The sequence below is a fragment of the Syzygium oleosum genome, unplaced genomic scaffold (genome assembly GCF_021117445.2).
Source record: "Syzygium oleosum isolate NSW1041296 unplaced genomic scaffold, Sole_v2.1 Sole_v2.02, whole genome shotgun sequence".
Taxonomy (NCBI): domain Eukaryota; kingdom Viridiplantae; phylum Streptophyta; class Magnoliopsida; order Myrtales; family Myrtaceae; genus Syzygium; species Syzygium oleosum.
In genome coordinates, this window is record NW_026607486.1 from 1921275 (window position 1) to 1932158 (window position 10884).

At 40.2% G+C, this 10884-nt stretch overlaps 1 protein-coding gene across 1 annotated transcript; it reads left to right on the forward strand.

Annotated features, from left to right (window-relative positions):
• Positions 1 to 7834: 7834 nt before the first annotated feature.
• On the forward strand, positions 7835 to 10080 carry LOC115684720 (cytochrome P450 78A7). Its single transcript, XM_030609578.2, has 2 exons — positions 7835 to 8843; positions 9377 to 10080. The coding sequence occupies exons 1-2, from the start codon at positions 7854 to 7856 to the stop codon at positions 10010 to 10012; spliced, it is 1626 nt and encodes a 541-aa protein (XP_030465438.1). The 5' UTR covers positions 7835 to 7853; the 3' UTR covers positions 10013 to 10080.
• Positions 10081 to 10884: the final 804 nt, after the last annotated feature.

The following is a 10884-nucleotide window of genomic DNA, read 5'->3' on the forward strand; positions in this document are numbered from 1 at the left end:
AGATGATTTCATCTGAGTCTGTGATTGATTCGATTTTTTTTTTGGGTAAGGTCACATAAGTTACCTTACTAATCTTGAATAACTAATTAGATGTAACATTGCGCAAGAACTTCATTCGGTGCATTCTATCATACTATAGAATAATCCTATCGTCCGTATCTATTCATCACAATGCCGTTGGTTACCCAACTATCGGTAATACTCCAATTGTGTGGTCACCATTCTTGTGAATGAACTAAACCTAGAACAGATTGAATTTGGAGAACTAGGAAATCCAGCTTCAATCTAGGTTTTGGCAAGGCTGAAAGCACTTGGTTCGCCTGAGTGGTGCACCATGGGTTTGTACATGTTCTCTGCGCTTACTAAGCTTGAAATTGAGTCTGCTTGGCATATCCATCATCACCCATTATGACCCATTTAAACTGGGCCACAACTTTTCTAAGCCATTCTAACCTACTTTCACAGAGATTTTACGACCCAACACCACCATACCTAAGAAAATGTCTAAAATGAGACTCGTTGATCCCGGCTGCATTTTAGGAAAGATCTGTTCATTTTGTTTTATTGCTTTCTAGATAGGGTGCACATATCTATACAGTATAACAGAGATGAGCTGGCTAGACTTTTTTCGAGATTGCTCGACTTTTTCTTTGCTTAAGGGTTTTTTTTTTACCCCCTAATGCACTAAATTGGAAAAAAAGAAACATATCCGTATTGATAACTTTCTCGAAACCTTGGTAAATTTGAAATACCGTTGGTTAACAAAATTATTTATGAATTGCTTGTGTGATAACTTATTAGTGATTCGCCAGCTCATATATTAAATTGTTATTCGTTTATTTCATTGTTCACACAACTTACTAATAGTTCAAAAAATTATGAGTTCTATTAGTGTAGTTTGTCAATGCGTTAGATTACCAATTTTGGATTGAAATTACCAATCTTAATTTGAGTGAATTACCATTTTTTTTTATTGATGAAGTTACCAACTAGTTTTAGGTCACCAACTTTTATTTGAACCAATGACCAACATTTATTTAATCGATTTCAAATTACCAACTAATCCAACAACTTATCAAAGTTTATTAAAGTCACCGACTCTTATACAAATTTCATTTGATTTACTTACCAACATTTTGAAGTTTTGAATATGTCTTAGGTTACCAACTAGCTAGCTAAATGACTTACCAACATTAATTAAGTCATATCCAAATGACCAATTTTCATTGAAACGCCAACTCTTATATGATATTACCAACTTTAGAAGGCCAATTGTTCTAATCCTATTTATCATCTCATATCAAATGAATTTTAAAAATCCATGTTCAGTTTTTCAAATTGTGTCATGCTATTTGAGGTGAACTAGTGGTTTGAAAGCACTCTTCGATATATATTACCAAGAAATTTCAGTCTTCTGAATTATCGGCAACTTATCAAAAGAAAAGTCAAATATGAAAAGAATAGTTTTTGCTTAGTTACTTTATTATTAAAAAAAAGTGGGGGTATTCAGCGGTGGCAAACTATTGACCATCTACAAGAGAAGGTTCGGTTTAAGGCCGCAGATTTAGTTCGTAAATAACTACCCGCCGGTGAACCTGTCATCCTTGCCCCATTACAATGTGTGTGGAGAGTCCAAGACCGAAACTACACCTAAACGTGGACCTATCCTTCACTGGTTAATCAAGGTCACCCGAGATCAATGATAGACCAGAAAACCGAACCCGTGATCTTTAAGTTACAAACCAATTCCTGGATCACTCGATCCACCACCACTGTGATATTTTTTTACTTAATTACTTGAGTACTTTACTGCACTCTTTAAAGAAATCCCTTCAAATTGTAGATGATAGATCGAAGTACAAACCATCCACCCTGTGGGGATATTAAAGAGTGAGATTTGTCTTCCCAAGAATTCATCAAACAACTTGGGTTTGGGACCGTGGGTCTCCTAGGGAGGACAAGCACGGGTTGCCCCAAATAACAGTCTTCTAGAGTGGAGTAAAATTTCTTATTTGTGGATGATTTTTCTAACTAATAAGAAACCAAGGATTACACGCCCCCCTAGTCATTGGTACAAGAGCCACCTGGGGTTTTGCTTGTTCCCAATTCCCATGATGTCTTGGTTGAGTAAAAGTGTAGCTGACTTGCCAAACCCTTCTTTCTTTGCTTTTAATTGACTCAAAGTCGGTTTGCGAAACTACTGCGGATTAACGTGTGTTGTTCATTCGCTCACATACGCTTTTGTAGGTCATGCATAGCTTTTGCAAGAGCAGTCCAAGAAAACTTGTAGATCGTTCCCCACAGCCTCCAGTCGCCAAAACCAATAAACCCTAATTGGCATGGCCACTCCATTTACTTCAACCAAACTCAACGCACTACTCTTACTGTAAAGAATCACGCAATCGCGTTTCTTCATCGCAAGGATACTCGATAAACGAAAACTCTCGGTTAGTCATCGTTGTGTCTCTTCGGGGACCTATGCAACTTGCGAAGGACTTAGCACAATCGTGTTTCTTCAGATAATGTCCGTACACTTTATAGAGATTACCTTCCGTCGAAATTTCTCCCAATGCGAACGGAGTAACTCGACTAGCTCCGATGGCACTGTAGTTGAGCACGAAATGTTTCCACCTCAAGTTCAGAAGCATAAGGATTAATAAGGAAGATAAAGAAAGTAAATCGACTTGTCGATATCATCTCGTCCAAGTTGCATCGCAAAACATTGAGCTAAACTCACCCCTTCAGATTGTGAAAACCCCTAATCCTAATACAGTTTCCATATACATACGTAATGCTAATTAACAATGTCTCTGTTGGGACTAGAAAGATGCACGGTTCTCTCGAGCTTCTAGGAGTATTTCGAGGATCGAAAAGGGCATAGAGAAATCTCTAACTTTTTGGGGTTGTTCGGACATCGAGATCAATCTAGACTTAGTGACGAAAATTAGCGTTGCACGTGCATGAGTAGGGACCTCGTCGGAGTAAACCCACGTGTGGCGTGGACTCGTAGGGTGTGGGTAAGCGCACGCGATTTCAGGTTAACTACTAACAATGCCATTTTCAAACCGGCCTCCCGCCACAATACACGCTCAAATAATATATGACTACAAGGAATAGGGGTTGTGGGAGCGGCTCGTGGTGCGAGCCTCAGGATCCGACATTCACGGGCACAAATGCCTGACCTTGGTGTTGGTGCAACCTATGGACTTTTAGTTTAAGTAAAGTTATTCTACGGATTCTACTTGTCCGAATTATGTCACGGAAGGTGGGCTGAAAACGAAACTACGATCTCATCACGAAGTAAACATTGCATGGACACTTATTAGACCAAACTAATAATCATGTTTTATGAATCTAAGGACTTACACCAGGTCCTACCGATATATATTCAAGTTCTCGTATGTATTCTGTACTATGATTAGCGGTTTTGTTCATCGTATCATCTGTAATCTAAGCCTGTATAATGTACTGTCCTCATCGTGAGAAGATCGTAAGAGGGAGTCCATTTGCAATACCAAACTCTAGTCGTGGCAAATGAGTGGATAAGGTCGACTTTCCAAATTGATCATTTTAAATTTGGATAGTTTTGAGTTCGGTCAATTTTCCGGTCATGCTTTCTTAAATATGGTAAGGTTCGAGTCAAAAGTTTTTAGATAGAATATGCTTGGCTAACCGTGCCGTTAGCTTGGAAAACGGATGTCAAACCTCAGCCAAACATTTTCCATCTGCAAAATGAAAAACTTAGTTAACAAAATTCTTATTTTTATTATATAAAAATGCACCTTCTATATAAAAAAAAAGTCATAAGAAAAGAACGATTATCTTGTCTTATTTAAAGAAACTAGTCAAAGTGATAATATTCAAGCAATAATAAGTATACGAAGAATGCGAACTATCAAACCTCGGCCAAACATTTTCCATCTTCAAAATGGGAGGCTTAGTTAACTGGTTTCCTATTTTTATTATATAAAAATGCATTTTCCATATAAAAAAGTCATAAGAAGAGAATGATTTTCTTGTCTTATTTAAAAAAACAAATCAAAGTGAGAATATTCAAACAATAAGAAGTATGTAGAGAATGCGGATGGTCAAACCTCAGCCACACATATTCCAACTTCAAAATGGGAGACTTAGGGCCCGTTTGGTTCAACTTTGAAAATGTTACTTGGGGGAATGTAAATACCTTTAGGCTAAAGTCCTTTGGGGAAATGTAAGTGGTGTTTGGTAAAAAATCATTTATAAAGTTACGTTGGCCCAAGTAGTGTTTGGTAAATTTTTTTTTGCAAAAGGATTTTGGGAATTATCTTTTTTATTAAAAAAAAAACCTATCATTCCCTTCGGCGGCTCCGGCGAAGGCCTATGGCCGCCAGCGAGCTAGATCTGGCGCCGTCGCCCGAGGTCAGGCGACCACCGGCGAGCTAGATTTGCCGCCAGCAGTCGTCACCCGAGGCCAAGTGACCCTCAGCGAGGGTCACGCGACCCAAGCGATGACTGCCTGAGGTCGCGCGACCCAAGCGACGACTGCCTGAGGTCGCGCGACCCAAGCGACGGCCGCCTAAGTCGCGCGACCCAGGGCAGCGGTGTCTGGGCGGCTGTGCGACCTCAGGCGGCCGTCGCCTGGGTCGTGCGACCTCGCCGGCCTCTAGCGCGGCACAATCCGGTGTTGGCCTCCCTCGTCGGCCACCTCACAAAGAAGATGAACACTACCAAGAGGGGCAAAGCCAGAATAAGCCAAAATAAGTGAGGGTAGTTTGGGGACAAAAATTTGGGTTCAGCATTCCAAATGCTAGGCCAAATGCTAAACTAAACGGGGCCTTAGTTAACAGGTTTCCTATTTTTATTATATACAAATGCATTTTTCAAATAAAAAAGCCATAAGAAGAGAACGATTTTCTTGTCTTTTTTAAAGAAACATATCAAAGTGGTAATATTCAAAGAAGTATATGAAGAACTCCACTGCAACTTTTAAAATAATGAATATTATTCTCCGGCCAAGGAAAAAGATTATGTGGATATTGTTCCCAAATAAAAAAAAAAATTAACAACTTAAAAAAATACAAATGTAATTATCTTGGATACTTTGAACTTTCAATTATTGTCTGTATGGAACGATATAAAGTCAAGTGTCTCGTGGTCATGTGAATCTTCTCAATGAACCATATATTGGAGCTATATTAGGTAAAATTTATATAAAATCGATCGAAGAGCATTTTTTTTTTCTTAAGCTTTGACTCATAAGATCCTAAGATTGATTTTGTATTGTTTTAGGACCTTGCACATCTTCATTTGCAAGATTTGGACCAACGGGTTAAATTTTTTTCTCAACTAATTCATTATTCTCATCTTGATCTTTTCTTTACTTCATTTGTTTTATGCATAATTGATATCATTGATCTTAATTTTACGTCACCAAAATGTCCTTTTAGAACAATTTGATTTGAGGGAAAGGAATGGAAAGCCATTTCATTGCACAATGATTTCGTTATTAGTTGCAAAGACAATGTTTCAAGTTTTTTTTCATTTTTTAAATTTAATTGATCTACATGATGACATCAACAATTTCTTTGTTCTGTAAGTGATAATATTTTTCTACTTGTAATTATTTATATTATAGTATCTAATTTATTTTTTCTTTCTTCATATTCAAGAAAATTAATACTATGGGCCCTCTCATGATTTCGTCCCTCAATTTGAACTTCCAATAAGGAAACATAGATGTCAAAAAAAAAAAAAAAACAAGAGGAAACATTCAGTCAAAAATTGAAACAGGGTGAGGAAGTCTGTCAGTTCCTAAAAAAAAAAAAAATTTGTGGCTAGCCATTGACCGTCCCACTGTCAGAGGACGGTCAGGCTAGGCTAGCCGCACCCTTTTTAGATCATCCGGGGCTTCCCTTTCTTCGGATGAAGATCAAGTCTAATTCAGATAAAAGTCTGCTCGTGTTTTAGACATAATTCGAATTCGATTTTTTATCATATCCAAATTTATGTGGCAGGCCAAATTCCATCATCATGACATTTCGGGTTGCATCTAATACGGATTATTGCCGAAGAAAATCACCAAAAAAGATTTAAATTTATTACACTTATGCCAATTCAACCTTAAACTTTTTAATTTGATCAATTTAGTCATCAACTTTACAACAATTAGTCAACTGAGTCATTCTAACCAATATTGGCCGGATACTACTGACATGTGGCACAATCGGCGCTGACGTGAATAATTTTTATAATTTTTGTTAATTTCTTATAATTTTTGAATTTTTCTTTTTCTTTTTTCTTTTCTTTTTTTTTCCAATGTGATAGACGAAGGCCCTTGCCAAATTTGGATGAAGGCCACCTCGCCCGCGACCAATGAGGCCACAATGGCCTCACCCATAACCATTGTGGCCTCGCCACGTTGCCCGCGGTTAGCAAGGGCCATGACCCTCGCCAGCGGCCGACGAGGGTTTATCGGCCCTCGCCCAGTGAGGTCACTGGCAAATGAAAGAAAAAAGAAATAATAATAATAAATTCAAAAAAAATTGTAGAAATTGTCTACGTCAGTACCAATCGTGCAACTTAGGATGGCCAACGTACACGTTAGCGATTTTCAGTCAAAATTAATCGGAAAAACTCAATTGGAAAATTCTTTAGAGGTTTATGACTAAATTGATCAAATTAAAAAGTTTAAGATTGAATTAAGAAAAATGTAATAAATTTAGGATTCTTTGGTAATTTTCCCGGTTAATGCAAGTTTGGTATACTTCGGTCAGCCCTGATATCATATTCGGAACATTTCAAATTTCAGGTTGCATTTATTTCGGACACCTTGATGTTCGAGCTTTGTCTCTCGCTCTACTTTCCTTTCACCACTCCCAACGTCGCGGTTGTTGCGCAAAGTGGTGGCCTAACGCTAACCTCAGGTTTTATCCCAATGAAAAAATCATAATCACATACGTCACAAGTCACTAATAAAAGATATATCATTTCCTTCTTTATTATCATATAGGAAGCAACATAAGAATCACGTCTTTGCATCCCATATTATGTTGACAGATTGTTAAATACAAATACATTTCCACACAATGCGATGTATACATAGACTGGATGAACTTGATAATCAATCTGCCACTATGTTATGCAACAAAAAGCTAACTTCCCATTTGGCCAAGGTAATTAAGGAAGCTTTTGACTGCAGAGCACTTTCCGGTACAAGGACACATGTTTATCGAGTAATGCTAGAGATATGGAGATTGAATTTTGTAATATAAATTATGATAATAAGTGTTTGAATACGATCACTTTATACAACTCTCAATTACGCACGTCCTATCGCTTTGTAAAGAATGTTGCAAACTGATTTTTGTATAATGAGCTTTAGTCTTATCTCTCTCGTGCAAAAATTGAGGATGATTAAGAATGTTCATGTTGTTTGCAGAAATTCATTGCTGTCCCTCTTTCAGGAGGGTTTAGTCAACAAATGAGAGTACCAAAGCTCCTAAAGTGGACAAGTGTCAACCCAACAAGAGACGTTAGGAAGAAAAGCGTAATAATACTGTTCCAAAGTTGAACATAGAAAAACTCACTCGAAATCCACCTTGATTTTGCTGACCACGGTTGACTCTCTCTTCCTAAAACCTTACAAACCATAAAACTCGAAGAAAGCAAAAACCTCCCAAGTCATAAGCACGTGCACCCGCACCTAGATCTAACTTCAGTTTCGCGCAAATCCACCGTTCCTTCATTTTTATAACAAGATTTTCCACAACCAAATCCCTCCTAACACACGTAATCTCACCTATAAATACCATGTCTCATTCCCTTATCTCGCCAACCCTAAACACACACACACACACACACACAAAGTAAACACTATGGATATGGATCAATCTTTTGATACAAACTGGCTTCTCTTTGCATTTCCCGCTCTTTTGAAAACCCAATATGCGCTTGATCCTGTCCTTTTCATTGCCATTTTGGTGGCATTTTCAACATCTGCTGTGATTCTGAGCTGGGCCTTCACTCCTGGAGGCCTGGCATGGAAAAATGGCCTGAACAAGAGAGGCAAGGTTCCGATCCCTGGACCTCGCGGCCTGCCCTTCTTCGGGAGCTTGTTCGGCTTGAGCAACGGCTTGCCACATCACACCCTGGCTCGCATGGCCTCTGGCCAAGCTGCCACTCAGCTCATGGCTTTTAGCCTAGGACCCACCCCAGCCGTCGTCACGTCCAATCCACAAATAGCCCGTGAGATCTTGACCTCGCCCCACTTTGCTAACCGCCCTCTAAAGCAATCCGTGAAGAGCCTCATGTTCGGCCGGGCCATAGGGTTTGCGCCGGGTGGCACATATTGGCGGCTCCTGAGGAGGATAGCCTCAGCTCACCTCTTCGGGCTGAAGCACATTGCTGCTCACGAAGCCGAGCGTCAGGTGGACTCTGGCTTCATGCTTGAAGCCATCGAGAAAGAACAATTCCTTAAAGGGGTTGTTGTGTTGAGAAAGCATCTCCAAAATGCAGCTCTCAATAACATAATGGGGACAGTTTTTGGTAAGAGGTATGACATGAGAGCCTCTAGCGACGAAGTCGATGAACTTCGTGACATCGTTAAAGAAGGGTTCGAGCTCTTGGGAGCTTTTAACTGGTCTGATTATCTTCCGTGGCTGAGTTACGTTTACGACCCCTTTCGAATCGATGTCCGTTGCTCGGCTCTCGTTCCTAGAGTCAGAAAGTTTGTCATGAAAATCATTGACGAACATCGAGTGAGGAAGTCCGGGAATCTCTCCGATGGTTCGGACTTCATCAATGTTTTGTTGTCTTTGAGCAGTGGCGAAGAGCTGAGCGAAGATGACACGATTGCCATACTATGGGTACATCAATTACTCTTGATCACTATTAATTAGACATACATCAGCAAACTTTAATACTTTTCTCATCCAAACTTAAAACTTTCTAATTGATCTTGAACAATCCGAGTGATGGTTTCGGTGGTCTTGCCATGCCATCTTGAAGATAATAAATGGCTATCTTGACCTTTTTGTTGACATCATGCGGTAACTGTTAGTACGTAGTTCGTTTTAATTCGAACAAGAATATTACAAAGAACAATTTTCGGGTGTTTTGTCCTTTTTTTGTATAAATTTACTTATTTCATGTTGTGTTGTATTATCAAATCATGACGAACTTTTTGATAATCCTATCTTTGTTCGGTTACCTAGTACATAACATACCGCGCATATTTACGTTGTTTCGATTACTCTTTAAATTCATACAAGCTTCAGCCTAATGACTAAGGAACGTACTCCAATAATTAGATAGATTTGGTTGCTTGTAATCCTCCTTTCCCTTTGATAATTATCGTCAGCAAGAGCTAACATATCTATATTCTTCATCTTACTTGCAGGAAATGATTTTTCGTGGCACTGACACGGTGGCGTTGTTGACTGAATGGACCATGGCCGAATTAATATTGAACCCTAATGCCCAGACAAAGCTTCAAAACGAACTTGACCTCGTGCTAGGAGACAAGAGCGTCAACGATGCTGATGTGGCCAAACTGCCCTACCTCCAAGCCGTAGTGAAGGAGACCCTGCGAGTCCACCCACCCGGACCCTTGCTGTCATGGGCCAGGCTGTCCACGTCTGACGTCCACCTCAGCAATGGCATGGTGGTCCCACCCGGCACAACAGCCATGGTCAACATGTGGGCCATCACCCACGACCCCAATGTGTGGAAAGACCCTCTGGCTTTTAGGCCCGAGAGGTTCTTGGATGGCACGGCTTTCGACGATGGCATCATTAACTTCGACGTGAGGGGCGTCGACCTAAGGCTTGCACCGTTCGGGGCGGGCCGTCGGTCCTGCCCCGGCAAGAACTTGGGTCTGGCGACAGTCGGCCTTTGGGTGGCCAAATTGGTGCGTCACTTCAATTGGGTCCCACATGAGTCCCACCCCGTCGATCTCACCGAGCTCCTCAAGCTTTCATGCGAGATGAAGAAACCTCTTTGTGCAGTAGCCGTTCCGAGAGGCGGGAGACATTAGTCGAGATTCTCGAAAACCACTGTGTTTCTTGTTATAAACCTAATGAATAAATGGATCCTTGGCTTACTTTGGCCAAAGAGAGAAAAAAAAGGATCCTGGCTTACTTTACGTATTGCTGTATTACGTAATGCTGTAATGTTCTGAACTTTTCTCAGTGTATGGACATATAGTTCTCTAAATGTCCTGTGTGCTAAATTATATGATATTGTGCGTAATGTACTTCTGTGAGATGGAATATTGTATTGGAAAACAATGATCATGAGCATGTGATATGGAGTCTTTGTCACCCTGCGTATTGATTCTGTGCAACAAAGATCTCTTACACTTTCTTCAATAAGAATGACTTGCTCCCATGCCTTTTCCAACCAAAACCAGTATTAGGGACTTTCCCAGAGTTCATTTCAGGAACCTGTAAATCCAATTGAGACGAACAACTATGCCGAAAACAATTGAGACGACCACCACCTTTTAGTTACCTTATTCAAGACCGTCAAGCATCATAACAGGACAAAGCTTTGACACGCCTTCATGCCCCGAGCGAAGCTTATGAACAAGCCAATGCATTCGGATGCAATCCTAATTACATGGACAATGGAAAAAGTCTTCCGAAAGCAGTTAATTCCAATTAACGCAGAACTTCTTTATAAATGAAAGCGTGTACGTTTATGGAGCGATTACCATTTTGGTTTATTCAGGCGTGTGGGTGTGTGTGTGCGCTGCGTGTGGGCTACATGTATACGGGAGCGCATGAGAGAGAGAGAGAGAGAGAGAGAGAGAGAGAGAGAGAGAGAGAGAGGTGGGTGGGTCACAGAGAGAAACATCAGGGATCGAAAGTTTTTAAGCACAGTAGGATGAGGGAGTGGCCAAGATGG

Excerpts from the sequence above, each read along its gene's own strand:
- LOC115684720 (XM_030609578.2), top strand. The coding sequence starts at position 7,854 with ATGGATATGGATCAATCTTTTGATACAAACTGGCTTCTCTTTGCATTT. Across the intron at positions 8,844-9,376 it reads ACACGATTGCCATACTATGG|GAAATGATTTTTCGTGGCAC; the intron begins GTACATCAATTA and ends TCTTACTTGCAG.